The sequence below is a fragment of the Lethenteron reissneri genome, chromosome 25 (genome assembly GCF_015708825.2).
Source record: "Lethenteron reissneri isolate LAM-NWPU_2019-01 chromosome 25, ASM1570882v1, whole genome shotgun sequence".
Classification (NCBI taxonomy): domain Eukaryota; kingdom Metazoa; phylum Chordata; class Hyperoartia; order Petromyzontiformes; family Petromyzontidae; genus Lethenteron; species Lethenteron reissneri.
The window spans coordinates 7,261,785-7,283,512 of NC_083803.1; the positions used below are offsets into that span (position 1 = coordinate 7,261,785).

Below are 21,728 nucleotides of genomic sequence, written 5' to 3' on the forward strand. Positions count from 1 at the left end.
AGTCAGAATTCCCTTTGCCATCGCTCACATTCTTTGCCCCAAAATCATCATCATTGCTATCGGCCACGATCAATCATCTGCTGGATGAAAGCTGCCAAAAGCTGCCTCCGTCTCTCATTATTACGTGATTTGTAATAGTCCATTACGATACATGGCACGAAGGCCATGTATCGTAATGATGAGGGACACAATCAAACGAGAAATAAAATTAGTACAAATGGGTGACTCAGAAAATCAATAAATGCTCATTACTCTGTGAACTTGGCGGCCAGCGTTTGAGTCCTGACCACGGCTAACATCGGCGATGAATGATATCAGAACGGGTTCTGTCCACGTTGGTCAGAGTGGTGAAGTATGGTGAGAACAAAAAAACCACCAATGATCAGCATGACATGGGGAGGCCAACATCCATGAGTGGATTGAGAATGGCAGGAATTTATTGTTTTATTTTGCTTTGTGTGCGTCCACATAGAGACGAGCGTGTGTAGCAGTGGTTCAGTTGTTCGCGTTTTGTGCTACAAAACCGGTAATGGTGGCGAATATTTCAACCAGTCCTGGGCCTCCCCTAGGTCAACTTGACCTCAAATGGGTACCTGGTGCTGTGTAATCATAAGCTTGGTTTGGTGTTGGCCACCAACCCCATCGTGTGCTGTGCCGGCCTGCTTAGGTGCTCACTAACAGATGTTGCCCCAACAACCTGTTAAAGGCCACATGGCGGATCTTTGAATTTGTCCTTTTCGAGACAAATGTACTCCCAGTGGACGTAAAGAAAACAAGAAATGAAGAGAAGCTTACATTGCAAAACATGAATTGTGTTGGCAGATGTGTTGCGGTGTTGTAATTGTCGTGTTCGAAACGTGTCGTGTGAACATTTGGCAAATTTAAAGATAAATGTGCAGCCCTCAAATTGCCTACTCATGCCACTGCTGGCAGAAGGGCCTCCACTAGAGGGGTCTTTAGAGAGCCCTTTCACGAGGGTATTTGGCCTACTCTTCCACGCTGGCCAGCCATCTTGAAATAAGTTAGGCACATACCTACACTGTGCCACCATACGAAACATACCCATTTCACTATTGACATCCATTTGTACCATATTTGATGAACGACGTGGCGTAACCCCCCAAAAAAATTATTATGCATCACAACATTGGCTGCCAAGACCTTCGTGTTAGGTAATTTTACGAAATGTTACACTTCCTATCGCACATTGAATGATAGCAAATGTGTCCAGAGTTCAATATGGTACAGTTATAAGATATTGGTTATGGTCTTTCCATGCAAAGATGTTTTCTTGTAACATTTTCTTGAATTGAGTGTACACGGTGCGGGAAAACTCACGTTTAAAATAAAAATTAAAGTCGACCAATACAAGGGAATATTCTTACACTGCTTCAGACCAAATCCGTGTTGCCATCTACCGTGTAAAAGGTAACCAAAATAATTATGGCACTAGATAATTGAAGGGAGTGGAGTGGTGGTGCATCCAGTTAGCACACACTATTATCATGATGCTTGGTTTCCAAGAAAGAGCCTCACTGAGGCTCATGGCTGTCTTTTAGGAGGGTCCTGCCAAGTTTTGCAGTCAGGGGCGATTATTGCGATGACGATTTGATTCCAAATGAGTAATTTGCACCTAATTTTTAAAAATCTTGACCATGCCACTGGCACACAATGGCCTACTCGAATGACATCATGGGATTTTTCTTTATGTCCATTGTAAAGCAGACCGTGCATGGTATGTTCATGGTTAATGCACCAAGAGTAATAACCAGGATGGCTGATGCGATCCAACCATGAGGCTTTTCAACAAGTGGTGGACACACTGCCGCTAGGCACTGTTACCGCGTATAAACATCGGTCCTGAGTTAAATCCCTGTCCGCGGCCAAAGTTAGTGGCAAGGGATTACTGAAATGGGTCCTGGCCCATCACCATCTTCACCAAACCGCCTTGACCAGTGACGTGAAGTATGGGCCAAACGTGGTATAAGGAGGCCTTCATCCAGCAGTGGACTCGCCAAGAGCTGTGAAAATGTGTGCTGTTCCCATTGTACATCTCATTCCGGACTGTGCTGCTCCCCGATGTTGGCTACGATAACGTTCGCTGGTAAAAGAGTCTTAGTATTACAATTAAGTTTTATAATTTCAAGTAGTGCTAATGGACAAGTCCGTTGCTCGGGATCGGGGGGGGGGGGGAACTAAAGTGCATAAACACAACATCGGTAATTTAGGGTCTAACGTGAATTTCTTATTTTCTTTGGAGGTTGAAGACGTACGTTGTGTCGTCGGTTGCAGGCGACTCGTTTCGTAATGCAATTCAAGTGGCAGAGAGGGAGGGGCTCGGCGTTAGGTGGCACTTATTTACGCGGTTCGCTGCAACGAGCTGGCACCATATGGGCCAGCGCAGTCTCGCCGTGAAATAGACGACAAGGATTCCACCCACGGGTTAGTTCATGAGTGCCGCTTGCAAGTATGTACATGGTACGCTTTGTTGCTTTACAGCTGTCATTAGTGCGTCTGACTTTAGACTGACTGGGTCGTGCACCTAACGTGTGTATAATGATGATCGTAATTTACGGTGATTATCAAGGCCTTGCCACGACATGTTCGTGATAGGGGTTGTCTGAGCGGTAATATATCGGTTGTGTGCCTCGCTACGAACCCAGCGACTCGAGTTTGATTGTCGCCCTCGGTCACCACCTGTGACGATTATCTGAACAGGTATTGGGCCTTCGCTTGGTCGATTCGGCCTCAAATGAGTACCTCTGTGTGGTGTGTAAGCATTGCTAATTGGGAGACAAAGGTGGACGGACGTGGTGCTGGCCACCCACCAACCCATTGTGTACCGTTCCGGCTTTCATAGGTGCTCGCTAACAGCATTTGCCCCAAACAGTCTGTTTAAGGCTATATGGGGGATCTTTGTCTTTGTTTGACCCCTGCATGGTGGCCTAGGGCCATTTAAGATATCGCTTGTCATTGGTGTCTATGCCATGGTCAGATATCGAACTTAGGTTCATGCAGACTGCGATACCGCTTTGGCCAATACACTGTGTTATAGCGATGAGCATGTTTCAGATCGGTATTGTTCCAGATAGGTGTAATGTTCATTTGTTGTCACATTTGCTAAGCACAGGCCCAAAATACAAATCGACCAGCAACGAACAGCACGATCGAAGGTATAATTGATGAGTTGATAAAAAAAATTGAGCAAAGTTATAAAAACTTGATGGAAGAGGTATTGGGGGGAATTTCAAAGCTGAGCAATCCGAGGGAAGGGAAGGGAAGAAGCCGGGAGAGAAGTGTTTGTGACCTGCAGTGGTTGAACGCAGTGTGGATGAGACGAGACGTTCTTTAATACGAGTGGAGGAATCAATGAGTGGAAGTTCATAGGAAATAAGAAAGTGTCAATGGAGCAGATCGTTTGGTGAATGAGTGAGTGACAGACAGGAGTGAATCGGTGAGTGCATCGGTCATCAGTAAACCTGACTGTTTGTACGCGTGTGCAGACATTATTAGTATGGAATTTCTGTGGTTACCATTTGTAGAAGGAAGTTTTGTATAGATACCAAATGCCAAGTATTCACCTCTGCGAATGTTTATTTGTTCTTGAGCATCTTGGCTACAGACACTGAATACATAAATGAGTTTGTGCACTTGACAACATTGTTATAAACATAGGATACCCAGGAAACCCATGCTTACTTACAGAAGCTACATGAATGAGATCTGTAATCCTGTTTAGTGGATACACAGGGCTTTTTAAAAAAAGAACAAAGTGTGCCAAACAAGTAGGTTCAAATGGTTATATTTTAAAGAGTAGTTTGAATAAGTCTTTTGAGGTTAAACAATGATATTTTGTATAATTTCTCTTACGTATGTTATGGCAAAATGCTTTGTGTTCAAGAGAAACATGTGGCCATGACACACGGTTGGTGCTGAGCACATATGTCTGTATGTTGGTATGTCTTTCGCACTGTACGTAGCCAACCGTGCTCATCAGAGGTGCGGGACGATGCACGCAGTGATGCATGGATCCTTAATTTAAAACGAAGTCCTACACCTAGCGTTTTATGTATTGAAGTGTGTGTATGATAATTAGTTCGGAATTATGTTAATTATGTGCTATTACGTCCTCAATTAGGCTAATGGCGCATACAAAAAATGTCGAACAAAAATGCGTGATTGAATCAAATCATTGATCCTGAATCGTGACCAATGATCAAATATTTAAACTAAACTATTTTTTATTTTACCAGGTAAGGCCCACTGAGCTCTGCAGCTCTTTTTCAGACGTGACCTGGCCACAAATGACGGCTCAACGGAAGTGCCCTATCATGTGGAAATTTCTAGCAGCAGAATGCTATAAACGAGTGTTTTTAACTGTGGAGGGAAAAACCGGAGGACCCGATAAGAGTCCACGCAATCACCGGGAGAACATGCAAATATACAGACGTCAGGGTCGGGATTGAACCCACGACCTGTATGTTGAACTTCTTTCACACCGTACGTAGCCAACTGTGCTAATTGGTGGTGCAGGGGAAGGACAACAAACTAAACAATAAGCAGTTATAAAGAAATTAGTTTCAATCTAGATTTAAAAGTGCATAGCTCCAGTGGCTTCCTAATATCGAAAGGAAGAGCATATCAGACGGCCGCAGAAGTGCATCTGAGAGCGCACGATGCAGTGACCAAGGGCTCGCCAGGCGAGGTAGTTGATATCTCGCCACCGTGGCGCCCCACACATTTAAAAGGTTTTGTTGGAAGGTTGCAAACATTGGCGTAAATGTGGGAACAAAAATGTGTTCTCGTCTCATCCGTTTGTTAAACTAATCCAAATGAAACTGATCCCAATGATGATCGTGTGACATTCGAACCCTAATCCAGATGACGTGGCACATGCCTCTCTGCCTGTTGACTGTTCTTTTAATGGGGGTCTGTCAGCTGCAGAGTTGTTTTTCTCCACCCTCGTGACTGAAAAAGGCCAGTGTGACGTGTAGTTGAGAGGGCTTTAAAAAAAAAACTTCTAATAAATATTTGATGGCAGACGAGTGCAGCAGTGCCAGTAGCAGCCAGCAATGCCTCACTTCTGAAGTATTTGGCAAACTACAGGAAATGTCAGCATCCATTAATTTTGTTTTGGAATACAACAAATGTTCTTCTTTCGGCTCCAGTGAGTCCATTATTTTCGATTGCTTCACGTCTGGCTTTTTTTTAGCGATATCTAACTTGGCAGGGTCATTTTGTCACTTCCACCAGCGCTTTTCTAGCCTTTATGAAGCGACACCACAAAAGTAGGTAGATCAATCTCCATACGTGATTAACCGTCATCTCTACACAAAGAGCATTAAAAAGTCTTTGTGAGTTATTAGAACAATTTTGTGCCTCCTACAGTGTTTTGTTTAATTAAGTGAAAAGTAACTTGACGTCATTTAAGTCCACATCAGCCATGGTTAATTCAAAATTGTATGAAGGCCCAAATAGATACTGCCTCCAACTCTCACGATTCTGCAGTGTAACACAGTATTTGTTTAAGAACACTTGAAAAAGTATTTATCTTATTAAAATAAATGGCAGATGTGAACAAAAATTTTTCTCAGCTGTCAGAGGGTCACATGAATGGTATTTGAAAGCAAATTATTTGGAAGTTGGCAACGAATGGGTATTTATTTTAACTACATGTAGCTCCCTGTGTGACTTGGAACGCTTTGTCCTTGTGCAAACATGTTTCACGTTGGGACACCGGTCGCCTCTTCTGCTCATTCTCCGTGGTTATATCTGTACCCTATTTGACGGCAGGTTTTCCCATTGCTCTTCCTCGTCTCTGGTGCGCAGGTGCGTGTGCAATGAACATGTTGAAGAAGAAAGCACTGCTGTGGCTGGTCTGCGCCGTCATCGCCAACCTCTTCGTTTTCTTCACGATGCAGCTGTCGCGGGGGTTCAGCTCGTCCACAAAGAAGCGCGGCACCCCCATCATCCCGGCGAGCGATGTCCCGTTCTGGCGAATGGACGAGCCACCCAAGGCATACTGGAACCGTGAGCAGTGGCGGCTGGAGAGGTCCTACAACCCGATCCTCGTCAATGGCAGCCAGAGGGGCTCCGTGACCGCGGTGAGCAAACACGATGCCAACAACTCCGCGCCCGATGTGTTCAGCTGCGAGCCGAACGTGCGCGCGACGAACGAAGTGGGTGACTTTGAGACGTTGCCACAGTCCTTCAGAGACTTCCTGCTCTACCAGAACTGCCAGACGTTCCCGCAGCTCATCGACCAGCCGCGCAAGTGCGCGGGTCACCGGCCCTTCCTCCTATTCGCCATCAAGTCGGTCATCGCGCACTTCGACCGGCGGCAGGCCATCCGCGAGTCGTGGGGGGCGGAGACGTCGGGCAACGTGACCGTGCGCCGCGTGTTCCTGCTGGGCCGCCCGGCCAACCCTGACCTGGAGCCAAACCTTCAGCACCTGCTGGACCTGGAGAGCAAGCGCTACAGCGACATCCTGCAGTGGGACTTCCGCGACAGCTTCTTCAACCTGACGCTCAAGGAGCTGCTTTTCCTCAAGTGGGTGGAGCAGCGCTGCTCCGACGTGCGCTTCATCTTCAAGGGGGACGACGACGTGTTCGTGAACACGGACCGCACCGTCGCCCTGCTGAGCAACATCACGGCGCCGGACAAGGTGCAGAACCTGTTCCTGGGCGACGTGATCGTCAACGCCGGGCCGCACCGTGACAAGAAGGTGAAGTACTACATCCCGGAGAGTGTGTTCGAGGGCGCGTACCCGCCGTACGCCGGCGGCGGCGGCTACGTCTACTCGGGTGAGATGGCGCGGCGGATCCACCAGGTGTCACGCCAGGTCATGCAGTTTCCCATCGACGACGTGTACGTGGGCATGTGCCTCCGGCGCATGGGCTTCGCGCCCACCAAGAACTCTGGCTTCCGAACATTTGACATCTCTGAGAAGGAGCGCAACAACATATGCGTCTACAGGGACCTCATCCTCGTGCACCCGCGCAACCCGCACGAGATGATGGATATCTGGAAGTCACTCCACAGTCCCAACCTAAAGTGTTGATGTAGCTTCCCGTGCAATTGATAATATCCTTGCCAGAGACTTTGCCTTAGTGATTTTTTTTTCCCCCTGCACACTGCAAACACCGATCTGCCGAGGCTGACCAGCGCGAGTGCAGTGTTGGGCATGACGCACTTCATGCTGTGGGTGTCCTCCGTGTGGCCTTATCGAGGCAGTCAACCATAAATGCAAATTTTCGTCTCAACCAAAGGGAGAAAACTTTGTTATACTTGTCCCATTCCTAGCACAGGACTCGCTCAGTATGGTTTTGTATCGTCACGGGGACTGTTTGCGTGCGAATAGGGTTGTTTTAAAGATAATTATTATTTGTGAATGTTAGTATTGTTATATTTCAAGCGACGTAAGTTATTTAATAGCCATTTTGTTCTATTTTTGTTATGCAAAATTGCAGAATAAAATTTTGTAAAAAAATACACAACTCACGCTTATAGTTTAACACATCTTATAACAAAGCCATGCCTTTTCTTGCTTATAACTATAAATTATGTGTATATGAGATTTTGATAGCAACACTTATTGAAGAAATTACACTTGTGCAGGTAATACTATAGTGTTGAATATCTATTGATGTGAATTGACAATTTCTGTCACACTTATAGATTTTTGGGCAATTGCGCCCTCGCATCTAATGCACTTCATATACGAATCATAGCAACTCCTAGCTTTAAAAAAAGAACTCAACTAGGCATGCGAGAAAATGTCAGGATGGTCTGCGTCAAGTTTGGAAGCTTCTATTCAAAACGCAACCATTCTGCTGTATAACCAACTTAATTTGCGTATAACCATCTGGATACTGTACCTGTGTATTTTTTAGCTATTTTGGCTCGCACCATCTGTACATACTGTATAGCAGTCGCTTGTAACGTATTTTTATGAAACCAAACGGGTAACTTATTTTTTTTGCTTGTGATTGTTGAAAAAGAGCGTTGCAAGTTATGATGTCACGGCCTTCTGCAGCCCTCGAAGAGATCGCAAGGTGTGGTGTTTCTGCTGTAGCACAACATGCTGCAGCGCCACTTCAAATGAACTAAAACCCAGGATGCAGCCACGTTGTGGAGGCTAGGGGTGTCCTGCTCGTTCACGGTTCCTGGTGGCTATTGGTCAGGTTACAGACTGGTTCCGTGAAGTTCCCCTCCCCCCCCCCCCGACCTTGTCACAGATAAAATAATTTCGACTATTCTGTAATTTATATTGATGAATCTACACAAATATTGGCTGCCAAATCTGTTACTGTACTGACCCCACTGTATATTTCGGTCCAGTTGTCAGCATAATCACCATTTATGTTGGTTTGTTGGAAGGAAAAAAATATGCAGACTCAAGAAATACCATGACTAAAGTCAAATCATATTCTGGGTGTCTCGTGGTCATATCTCAAAACACGTTGGAGATATCTGGATACCCACAATGCCCAGTTGCGCTGCGCACCTGGATTAAACCTTCACTATGTCCCCACAAGTATAGTTTCGGTCCTAAAATGTGTCGGGTTTACAGAAAATACAATTCTCTCCAGCTGTGTGATATGAAAAAGAAAATCCTGAAGATCTCAGAGGACTGATGGAGTGCAGTGGATGGGGGGGAGATCTTGTGCCTTTATTCCTGGATGAACCCAAACCCAACATTGCCTGCAATGGTGAAAACGATGAATGTAAGTAGGGACAGTGCCTCTTGTGTTGGGTGGGTTATTTATATTAGAGTAAGCTTGCCAAGTGTGGAGAGTTAGCATTTTTGCAGCCGGTTTAAACGATAACATTGAAAAACGGCAAGGGTAACTGTCAACATTTTAACACTGTTTATCCGGAAAAATCAGCGCGAGGAAAAGTTGTGTTTACAAGGGCAAAAATACTTGATTTATTTTAATTAAAAGCATTGAAGATGAAATACTCCATATAACATTATTCCAGAGATAGAATTAAGGCCTGGCTGACAGTCCTTCATCGTGACAGAATAAAACAACAACAGGCTGTAATTTTGATTTCTTAATTGTTTTTGTTTTGTATGAATATTATTACTAACTTATCATTATACATTCACATACGCTTTACACTCCATTGTTAGGAGCATCAAATGGACCTGCCCGCAAGTGGCTTTCATCTGTCATTCACATAGTCATATTTTTGTCAGAATATTTCCATCCCACAATTTCAAACGTTCTGAATCAACTACAGTATTTGCAACAGGTTCGGTGCTCAGGGGCCAAGCAGCCTTCCTGTCACGTGGACCTGTCTTTGTGACGTGCGGGACCGCACATTTCCTTCACCCAGTTTTTACATAATTTCAATCTTGCAGCATATGAAGCTACGCAAGACAATGCTGGGGTGGAGGGTGGTGGGGGAGAAGCCACACAGAACGGTGCATGCATTGCACACAGCGCACAATACACAACGCGCAATGTTGCTCCAAGCTTCCTCTATTTGTGTTGAGACCTTCCTGTTACAATGCAAAGCAGCTAATAGGTATACCTTTGCCAGAAACTAAAACTAAGTTTGCTAAATATATTCCCCACCTCTGACTGCACTCCCTCACCCACCGCACACTTTTTAATCTTTAATTTCGAAACTCGATGTTAAATTAATATTAAAAAAAACACTTCCAATAATTTTTGTCCAGTTGAACGCTTACAAATCACTGTTTCTGGAAGTAGAAAATCTATGTGCAGCGACCGGTATCAACTTTAATCTCGCATTGTCAGACTACTGTATTGATCATAACATCTGGTGAATGAAGTTCCTCTTGGCGATAAGCCACCGATGAGAGGATGGGAACAAGTTATTTGGACTGCAGTTTGAGGAAACTTAACTTGGCAGGTTAGTCACCAAGCCATATTTCCTGTACGTTTTTACAAATACCAAAGATAAACTTTTCATGTTTTGGCAGTCCCATTTATATGGACTTGATACTACAGAGATCTCCAATGCTTTCATTGCAATTTCAAAGTTAATTTAGTCTTCATATGCATCTGTTTCAACGAAGGCCTGCAAATATATCTAAAGCTCTCGCATATTATAACTCTCTTCCACTGTACATCTGATCCTTGCCAGGGCAGGTGCCAGGTTTTCCACTGCAGGTGAGCCATGCCACTTAAGTGTCGTGCTGTCTTTACATTATAACGACTAACCATCACACGCAATGGGTCTTGCGAGTCCAGAGTATCACTGAATTTTTGCTGGTTCCGCATGGCAAATAGCCAGTGGATAAGCATCCATACTGAAGGCCCCGTAGCTCAGATGTACCGGTGGAAAGGGGGGGTTATGCTATCACAAATGGGCTTGGCGAATGATTCCTGCCGAGTTGAGTTTTAACAAATATTGCAGGTTTTTATTGGTGTTGAGCCTGGCTGCTTCCATGCCATATGGCAGGTACTGATGAGCCTCTGAAGGCTTGTGTCTTTTAATGAGTGCAACCACCTTTTGAAAGATATTTGTTGAATGTTGCCGTTGCATAATAAATGTGTTTTAATGGTGTGTTGGCTAAGAGAAATAAATATACATGCACGCAAATGTATAGTTATGTCGGTCTGTCCAACGCGATATAAACAAGTATAACCCGTAAAACAAAGTTTTTCACTATAAATCCTTTATATGCGTGGCGGCTAGAGTCCTCTCGTCCTCTGGCTTGAGATGGCTGCCACCTATGTGTCAGATGATTGCATGGCAGCATTAAGCAATTGGTAATTAAATATATTTTTGTCCTAAAAAGTGTAAAATTTTGGAAAAAAATGTTCACGAACATGCATTGTCACGCACAACGAGTCTGTGTGCAAAATGTCAGCTCGATTGGATCACGGGAAGTGGGTTAAAAAACGACCGAAAGATTTGCACGGTCCTAAGCAAGCAAGCAAGTGAACTTAATGTAAAGGATTTAAAAAAGCAAAGTTTGTGGGGAATAATATCCATTTTCTATACTTTTGAGGCATAAGCAATTAGAAAATAACACTACCCAGGAACAAAAATCGTGTTACAGTGATTCAAGCCTCCACGCACGACGGAGTGTGGGGAGGCCTTCATGCAGCAGCAGATTGAAAAGGGCTGTCTATTATACAGTATAGTCGTTTACAGTGAAAGGACAAGGTAATACTGTCGATGTGCATTGTCAAGATACCATATATAAAAACTGCACGTCATGAGTGAATTACACGTGAAATATAATTACATTTTGTGCACATGCAGTGGTTGTGATTGCTCATATTATTGGCCAACATAGTTGCTCTGGCCAATCATAAGTTTAAAACAAAACTGGCTGGCAGTGATTGTGGAGTTAGCCCATGTGCTGCTGTGAATTGTGAAAACTTGACACAATTTTATTCCTGCAGATGAGCTTGGGAAAGTGTTGGGTTTCCACACTGGTAAATGTACAGCCATTCTTTGCCAATCCACTGTTCGACGAGAGCGTCCTAACATTTTTTCTAGATTTGAAGCTTTCGTGACTGCAAGGATTTATACTCTTAGTTCTTTCGGTAAAGTCACGTAGCTAAACAATGAAATAAAAATTGTTTTATTTTTATTAATTTTAATTTCATTTTTTACCTACGTGACTTTACCGAAAGAACTAAGAGTATGAGTCCTAACATTTGTTTCATACGGAGGGCCACGTGGTTGTTAATTATACAGCTCGTATTGAGGCACATTTTGACAATTCACTGCTGGATGAGGGCCTCGCTAAGCCTTGTGGGCGGTGAGGAATGTTCGGCTATACTTCACACAGGTCAGTGCAGGTTGACAAAGATGGGGAGGGGTGGAGTTGGGGGGGGGGAGTGGAGAGCCACAGTGGATTTGTAAGCAGTCCTCTTCAGCCATCAATGCCTATTAGACCTTTCTTCGTGTGGTTACCCATCCAAGCACGATCCAGGCTCTAACCTGCTTAGCTTCCACAATCGGCCATATGGAAGGATAGTCACAGGATTTTGATGGTATGTACAATTAATGGAAATGCATGTAATATACCGCACACTTAAATGCATAAACAGTTTATTTGGCTATAACACGTTGATAACAAACTTGTGTGCATGACAATGAAATGACTCTTCAGAAGTCCAAACACAATGCTTATAAAACATCCACGTGTTTTTTTTAACAATCAAGACAACTTGTCAACACTGGGTTATTCCAACAGCATATATCCTACCACACGTTGTCATTAACTCAAGAAAACATCAAAAAGGTGCTTCAGCAATCAAACCAGCATTTGGTACCACATCGCCTGTCATTATCTGTGAGCAAATGGTAGAAACTATACAGTTGTCAGGGTTGAGTGTATATGTCGGTCAACTATCATGTCCCACAATGTGGTACGCTATTTTATCAACCCCTGAGAGATTAAATGCTGTTGACCCCTAACCAGTCTGAATTAAGATTGCAAAACTGCCCTTAAACCAGTGCAACACAAGTTCAGATAAAACACATTAACATTTAACACAAAAAAAATTGAATAACCAATTCTTTAAAGATGTGCCATTACTCTACGTTTAAGAGGTTTTTCTATTTTAGAAAAATAACAGAAAAGGAGTGCAAACAACTTCGTGGCACTCTTCACCAAAGCAATTCTATTTTGTCATCCAGCTGGAAACTAAAAGTACTCGTACATTCTAAGCCACGTGAGACTCCCAACTTTTTTTTTACATCGGTGATACAAATTCAAGTGATGTAACCAAATACTATAACTAGTTTAACATGTTAACAAGTTTTGTAAAGCACGTAAGGGTAGTTGGCATATCAACTCACCTACTCGTACAATGTCGACTTATTTCAAAATGATCACACCATCCAATGGAACCAGGCATGCAACGATTAACCTTTTTATGACTTTACCAATTGTCTCCGGTCAGAGGTCATGTTTTTGTTTCATTTGCACATCTTGGTTTGAATCATCTATCCAATTTGTTCCATTAGCTTCAAGATTTCAAAATAATTTGCATACATTGTCATTTCCCCACAATTTTGTTCCAATTGTGTTCTCTCCATGACAAGAAGCGTCCATTCGGACCTTTGGATTATGCATCACCCTGGGTTAAAGAGCAGCCCAGAGAAGCATATATTGTGGAGCTACTTATGAAATTCCATTAAGTGACTTTTATCCACACGATAGGAAGCACATTTTATCACGCATCATTACTACTTAAAATTACATACAAAGCTGATAATTTGGAAATTCTCAAAGCTGGAATTTAGTCAAATTAAGTGGAAAAAAGCGACTTTAACGTGAATGTTTTGTCCAGTCATTGGTGACTGGGCTTTGATCATAAACTCCCTGAACTTGAGGACCTGGATTAATTAGGGGAGCCGAAACCCAAATTCAGTCACCTTGTAAATAATGCTTCCTTGCCTTGATGCATGTAGTCGGTAAAAATATTAACCAATGAATGTTATATGCCTTGAAAGCAAGTATTGATTGAACATCTGCTGTTGATTAATCACAGCCACAACTGTTGCTTTCATTTGGCAGTCAGGTGTGGTAATTCACCCGCCATATATATGTATTTTAGCTTGCCTGGCTTTTCTCTTCCCCGCTGCCCTCGGGTATAGCGGGGTCATTTTCCCAATCATCAGACAATACAACAGATGCTGTGGCATTAGGGGTCTCTCCATCAACCTTTTGTGCCAACCACGGAGCACTACGCTGCTTGGCAGGTTCCCTGGGGAAGGATGAGGAGCTTGTGTTCCAATCCTGAGAACCACGATTATTGGACTCCATAGATTCCCATGGCCGTTTACGATCAGAAGTAACATTTCTACCCGACCAATTTCCCCGACCACCACGCCATCCACCACGCCCGCCACCACCACCACCATCATCATGGTTGCTCCCACCTCGATAACCACCCCTGCCCCAGTTTTGCTGCTCATTCCACCCACCGGATGCCCCTCTGCCTCCCGCGCTGCCAGAATGCGAGTCTGGGCCCTGCACATTCTGCCTCCTCCAGTCACCGTCATCTCTCCTTCTAAAGACTCTGGTCCCTCCCATGCCACGCGACTCCCCGCCGTAAAAATTTGAGTCGCCTTGTGGCGTGAAACGACTGGCTCCATCCGTGCTGGGGCGGCTGCTTTCCTGGCTGCAAGTTTCCTGTGGGCACTTTCCAGTGTGTGCATGTGCATGATGACCGCACTCCTGCGGGGCGCCAGCAGGCACGGGCTGAGTGCAACCCAACTGCATCTGCCCCGCAGGTGCATGCAGGTGCGACGGGTGACTTGTGCAGCACTGTGTCGGCTGACAGTTGCTGCAGATGCAGGGAAGCGAATACGGCCTGGGCTGAGGGTATAGGTATGGGTTGTGTCCGTACGGCCATCCAATCGCCCCGTATTGAAAAGCAGCCCAGGGAGGCACGGCCGATGCAGCGACGGCAGCAGCAGCAGCGGTGACGGGTGCCACCATTGTGGTGCTGCTGGGAATCAAATTTGCTTTCACGAGGCTGTTCAATTGCTCGGTGCTCAACATGGTGATGGTCTGCTCCGCCTGTTGCTGTGGCTGTGTGAGCAGCTGGCTGATGGCCAACAACGCCTGGCGTAGCGTGCTGTCCATCCGCCTCTGGCTTGCCGTCGAGATGCTGGTTTCTATGTCCACATGGTGTGGGTCGGGAGGATTGCTGCTCATTGTTGTACAACTGCTCGTGTTCTCTGCGACCTGCAACAAAGATTGGCCATGCAAATATTTTTTTCCAAAAATGCTATCAGTTCAATGTCAGCATCTATAATAGACATGTATTAAGCTATGATAAAATTGGTAGTATTCCTTTTTAATTATGAAACCCTAAGTTGCAAGCACAGGATAAAAAAAACCCATTACTGCTGTCATTAATAACACTGGAAAACAAAGTATATAAAGTTGGCTGCTTTGGACAATGGCCCTTCTGAACGGACAGAATTCTGTCTTCGACATAAAGTATAAACAAATGTCCATGTACAGCTCAACTCTGAATCGCTGATCTGTTTAGGGTCATTTCAAACAGATCATTTAATTTTCACACACGACATTGGGTGCACAGGAAAACGGTCTGATCTAGTAAACGCAATTACAACACCAAGTTTCGTGAGCATTTTTTCTGGAATGCCATCCGTCTGATTTGGCAGGCTAAACTACCAAATCAGACGCTCCAACATTCATGCTGGGTTTGAACCGTTTGTTCTGCACGCACGAGTCAAGGCGCCGGTCACAACACCCGTTTGTTCAAGTAGCACACGTGTTTACTTGTTTAGCAACTGCCAACATTGCTGGCGAGGACGGGTAGGGCAGCATATGAACCATACCCCCCTGTGATCTTGAGTGGAAGCTGTGGCATTACCCGACCCCCAAGACCCCAGGTTTCGCACGAGACGATGTTTGTCCATTTTACACATTGGAATACGCTTTCGGTGGAGCAATGCGAAAAGGCGTGACGTGTTTCAATGTTGCTCCACCACGCGTGGCGCGTGTTCTGTATTGTGGTCTTGTTCCCTCCTCCATGAATAGGACCACTTGTGGGCCAAATGCAACCCTCGCACACATAACAGCAGAATGCTGATCTGTCGCCACTGGTTGTCAAACGATAACCGGTAAACAGGTCATCCTTTTCAGGACTACTGCTTCCGAACTCAGGAATTGGTAATCATTGGCAATGGAATTTGAATGAATGTACCGATTGGCCAAAACGAAGTTCCAAACCGCACAGTTGACCTAATTCAACTGCGTGGTTAGTACTTTTCCCCTCGTTGTTCAGTTAAAGGGTAGTGGTTGCAAAGCCAGCAATCATTTGCTCGCTCATGCGAGTTGCTGGCAGCAGGACCTTACCGCTCAAGAGGGTATTTGGTCTACTACTCCTCGCCGAACAGACGCCTTTTCAGTGGCATTCCCCATCCATACTCCTGGAGGACAGAGGCGGGAGGGCATTTAAGAATCTTGGCCCATTTCTTTATTTTTAATCGCGGGCCTGGCGCGCTAGTGCAACACGGCAGCAACCGTATTACATCTCTCATTTAACAAGGTAAACACGTCCCCGTTTACTGCTCGAGTCGTTTCTATAAAGTTATGGGTGGCAAAACCGGTTTTTCATAAGGTTGTCGGCAAACCGCTAACCATTTTTCGTTTACTTTTTTCATTTAGTTATCGGCAAAGGGAATTTTACTTTTACCAGCCAGAGTCTCCATCCAACTGGTGCAGAGCCATAATCATTTTGGCTATCCCAAGTATTATTATCCATTAAGTATTTAAGCGAGCAAACTGGTTTCAACCTTCCTAGCCTCATCAGCTGTTGAATCCTGAATAGCGAACAAATAAAAACCAAACGCGCCGAACATTGTTTCAAGATTCGCAGCAGCGTTCCATAAACGAGAGAAGTGGACGACAAAATTGAAGGTTGCGGGCTTAGACAATGGGACGACTTGTAACAAACCTTAACCTCGGCTGGTGCCACAACCTTCATCTCTCTCACTCTCTCAGTACCAATTCAAACGCACAGCTCTTTCTCGATCCACTGCTAGATGAGAGCCTCTCCCACCACCGTCCGAGGTGGTGTATGGCTTGGGACCATCATTTATTAGCCACGCTTGAAAACATAAAAGACGTGGAACGAGAAAATCAAGATGTGGCCCCCCCCAAGCCTGCCAGAGCTTGGCAGATCTGACGCATGTGATACGGTCATAGGGTACATTCACCACCAATTGTGAATTAATAATCCACATTCTTTCACCCCAGAATTTAATATATTCCCCTGTGTGTGTGCCAACGTTTAGTCATCGTCAGCCAGTATCGATAGATCCACTGCTGGATGAAATCAGTCGCTAACATCTCACGATCCCGCCATGGAACAATGAGCCCGGACTCTCCATGCGAGCTCAATTTCGTCGCTCCATCTCCACGGCGCTGATACTCTCGTGCGCGTCCCCTCGCCAGCTACAACACTATTTAATACGTGGCTATTTAACAAAATAAAGTTTAATTACAAGCGAACGCTCTACCGACGACATTTGTACTCGACGGCGAAAGTACAGTAATCTGCAGTCCCTTAAAAGAGACTTGCAACATTAATTCAGACACGATTTATAACTGGGCAAACACGTATTTGGTGGGTGTGTGTGTGTTGTCTACCACCGACACATCTTAGTAAGGCAACACTTTCATCCAGCAGTGGAATGACCACGGCTCTGTACGACCGCACTCACGGGGCCACGTGCTAAAATGGCGCGCGCGCGTATATGGGGGGAAACTTGTTAAAACTTCCACGCAATTTACCGACGCATATTAATACAAAAAAACACACACGACCACAATAAAGTATATATCACGACGAGGATTTTACACCTTTCCCGCCCTCCGAATTGGCGCGTTTTAATATTGTTTTATCGTTTTTATCGTTAATTGGCGCTGTATGTTGTTACCTCCGGAATGGCCACGATTCGAATGCCACGTGGCAGTCGCAGGCACCACGTGGCCACCGCTCTCAGCCCCCCCCACCTCCAGCTAATTGAAGGGGGTCCACCAATCACACGCTTGTTCGTTTTATCCACGTGTGCGATACAGGGTGAGGTCCAGATGTCTTGTGACCCCTCCCCCTCCACCACCTCCCCCCATTTAATTATCTAAGTACTGTTGTGGATTTATAACAGAAATTAATACGCAAAGGAGTAAATTTTTAGGGGTGAATTAATTGGAGGGGCGTCACAAGACATCTGGACCACCCTGTACAAGCCGCAACAGTACGATTGCGGTTATTATGCACACCAAACTATTGACCACATCGTAAACCCGGAGATACAAATATAAATTCACTGAGACAGAGTTATATATACTGTGGTACCCCGGAGATCGAACTTAATTCGGTCCAGAAGGCCATTCGAACACCGATTTGTTCGAACACCAAATACATTTTCCCCATAAGAATTAATGTAAATGACATTAATTGGTTCCAGACGCAAGACATCTCTAATTATAAAGCATTTCTACACGACGTTTACAGTAATTACGTGCATAAAATCATACAAAACACAAGAAACACAATAAATAAATGGAATAAATGAATAAATATATGGAATAAATGAAATAAATGAACATTGAACTTCACTTTATCTGTAGTAAGGAGAGTTGTTGGCTTGAGTGGAAGGTGGTGAGGAGGAGGAGGTGGTGGTGTTATTGTTTGGAAGGGGAGTCCCCTTGGGCAAGCGTCATGCACGCTGGCCATACGCGTCTCAGCCGCACAGCTTCTTTCAAGTCGCGAATACCCGTTCGACCTCCGAATTTCGTTCGGTTTGTTCGAACACCGATTTGTTCGAGTTCTGGTGCGTTTGATCTCCGAGGTTCTACTGTACTGTGGAGATCCATTGAGAGTCAAAGATGCATAGAGATTCACAGATGTTCTGTGGAGACTCATAAACAGCACCGTACTGTTCACAGACCCATACAGATACACAGACACCTTCTTAGTTCTTTCGGTAAAGTCACGTAGAATGGAAATAATAAAATAATAAAAATAAAACATAATAAAATAATTCTCACGACGTTTCGGCCACAACGCAAGCAGCCGTCCTCAGGTGGAGAACAGGTCTGTCGAGAAGACAGAGTCTGAATGACACACCCCAGTCGCTCCAAGCCTGGGGTGTGTCATTCAGACTGTCTTCTCGACAGACCTGTTCTTCACCTGAGGACGGCTGCTTGCGTTGTGGCCGAAACGTCGTGAGAATTATTTTATTATGTTTTATTTTTTATTATTTCCATTATACGTGGACTTTACCTGAAAGAACCAAGAAGATGAATCCCTGCAGTCACGAACGCTTTAAATAGAAAAATACACAGACACGTTAAAAACAAGCAACGGGAGATGCGACTGTGGCCATACAACACAGACTATGGACCGTGTGCTTAACGACTCGAGTCTGCACTCCTGCATCGGTGGAGGAATTGCAAAACGACACGAACTTTCTCTCTCCTGCAAACCCTCTCGTCGTGGCTAGCAGACCTCGACATCGACATTTATGTCCTGGACATATCGCTGCCATCCGCAAGAGTACAATAGTTCTGGCCTTAACGGTGAGAAACATGTAGTGTGTGACGTTTCGGGCAGTTGACCATCTTCACAGCACGTGTAAAATGTGTATGGGCTAGAAGTATCACCAAATGTTTTTTTTCTCACAGTTGTGGGCACAATTTTTGGCAGAGGTGCACAGGCACACATAAGAAACTCAACACATACGACAACAAACACTGCCCTTGAATGAGAAAATATATATATCAGGCGTTTCGGGGAATTCCTCTTATTCATAGCGCACAGAGAGGCCATAGAGCATGGACACGAGTCCACTATACACCATGGGGCATGATAATAACAGTGCTTCGTGGCTATAAACATGGTCAATCCACTGCCATCTTACGATCCATGCAATAAAAATTCCACCCAGCAGCTGCCATCGATCTCATTTCATCGCTCTATCTCCAAGGACCGACGTCCTCTGGAACGCGTTTCCATTTCATGGAATCCACTCCGTCATTATAGTTGCAATAGCGCCTCTTCTCGCCATGGCGTTTTAATGATGTGATGACTTACACCAAACAAAATGAAAGGCATGTACATTATCACGCACAAAGCACGCTGTGCCGTGGTGTAATGGTTCGCACAATGGATTTGCGACCCATGAGTGAAACCGATTCGACTTCCACCCCAGCAGTATAAATGGTAAAAGTGTGAGGTTCGTCTCACTTCTTATTTGACGTCTGACAAGCGTGGACGAGTAAGGGTCAATGCCCTCTAGAGGGCCTTCTCGCCATCACAGTTCCCATCGAACAGTGGCACTGAATCACTTCAAGTCACCCTCAGCATCAGTCAGTTGCTTCCCTGTCAATATTTCATCGCTACTACCACAGGGCTTATACTCTTTGGTTTTTTCGGTAAAGTCACGTAGGTTAAAAAAACTAAACAAATAAATTAAATCACGACGTTTCGGAGGTAACACACGAAACGTCGTGATTAAATGTATTTGTTTTCTTTTTTTAACCTACGTGACTTTACCAAAAAAAAACAGAGTATGGATCCTTGCAGTCACGAAAACTTCAAATCTAGAATTACCACAGGGCTCTCTGGAGGTCCCTCTAGTGGAGACCCTTCCGTCAAGCAGCGGGGTGAGCGAGAAATTGCAAGGGCTGCACCTTTAACCGATCACGCAAACGCCACCCCGGTTAAATTTCGATTTAAAGCTTTCGTGACTGCAGGGATTCATCTTCTTGGTTCTTTCGGTAAAGTCACGTAGAAGGGAAGTAATAAAATAATAAAAATAAAACATAATAAAATATTATGTTTTATTTAATAAAAATAAAACATAATAAAATATTATGTTTTATTTTTATTATTTCATTACTTCCATTCTACGTGACGTAATAAAGTAATAAAATAATAAAAATAAAACATAATAAAATATTATGTTTTATTTAATAAAAATAAAACATAATAAAATATTATGTTTTATTTTTATTACTTTATTACTTCCATTCTACGTGACTTTACCGAAAGAACCAAGAAGATATTATGTTTTATTTTTATTAAAAATTATTATTTTTATTAAAAATAAAACATAATAAAATATTATGTTTTATTTTTATTATTTTATTACTTCCCTTCTACGTGACTTTACCGAAAGAAGCAAGAAGATGCCACCCCGGTTCTTCGCGTGTGTCTGTTCTGTTGAGAACTTACCCAAGTTAAATGTCTGCGTTCGCTGCGCCATCTGCAGCCACGCATTTGCAATTTCACTTATTGGCGATGGCTGATTTTTGTTGCGTCGACAACGGCGCAAAAACGACGAAACACTCAAAGCATTCGGCATCAACACTCTGGCCTTTATTGGGGAAATATCTTAAAATAAGGGAAGGTGAAGGGTTCGCCTATGATGTGGTATGAAGTACGACGATTGGCCAAAAAGTCAATTTTTTTTGTAAGACCATTTATTGACGAATACATAAATGGGATTTTTATACGCACACATGAAATACTACTTAAGGCTTACAACCATCAAAGGAACGTGAAAGGTTGCTTTATTTGAACATTAAAGGAAACTGAAATGTTACACAGTCTCAGAAGCTTTTTTTATGATAGGTGAGTTATGGAAGGCTTTCTAGTTAATACCAGCGAACTACCGCGTTTTTTTGTATCTGGACAAAATATTAAACAAAAAACTTTTTTAATTGGACAATATTAATGTGCAATGGTGACTGCCATTTTAAATGGCAACGTTGTGGAATTTGTGATTTTCAAGCGCATTCAGGTTAATAATGACGTTAGTACCCATTTTGAAAATAAAATATGAAAGGCTGTTAATTTACTTTGGTGTCTATAGATAGAGTTGTAGCAGCAATTGCTCGTGACGATACGCTCAAGATGAAGCTTTTTGAATGTCCGGATTGTATATGTTCAATGTGAAAGCCAATTACATGAGTGCATTACTGGACCATTTAGTGCCACCGATGACAATTACTTAATGGACTTCAGGTGGGAGTGGGTGGAGATTGTATTTGGATCTGTTCTCTTTCTGGCCACCCCCTGATAATGTGTTTTTTTATTGTTATCCAATCACCAGCGGGAAATGGGGGCCCATCACCTGCTGATGGGCGGGTTTTTTGATCACTGTGTAGAGGAATCTCACCTTTGCTTTACGTCGTGAAGAGTTCACGAGAATTGTACCGTGGTGTCGCAGACGC

At 44.0% G+C, this 21,728-nt stretch overlaps 1 protein-coding gene across 8 annotated transcripts in view; it reads left to right on the forward strand.

Annotated features, from left to right (window-relative positions):
- Positions 1-10,579, forward strand: part of B3GNT2 (UDP-GlcNAc:betaGal beta-1,3-N-acetylglucosaminyltransferase 2) — a 74,101-nt gene extending 63,522 nt beyond the window's left edge. For 7 of the 8 annotated variants that reach the window (XM_061559130.1, XM_061559127.1, XM_061559125.1 and 4 more), the window contains one exon: positions 5,830-10,579. In XM_061559130.1, the coding sequence (XP_061415114.1) occupies positions 5,841-7,061 (1,221 nt within the window). In that variant the 5' untranslated portion in view covers positions 5,830-5,840 and the 3' untranslated portion in view covers positions 7,062-10,579. Of the gene's footprint in view, positions 1-2,424; positions 2,443-5,829 lie in introns of those variants that run through there. The other variant, XM_061559132.1, reaches the window with a different exon arrangement.
- The last annotated feature ends 11,149 nt before the right edge of the window (positions 10,580-21,728 follow it).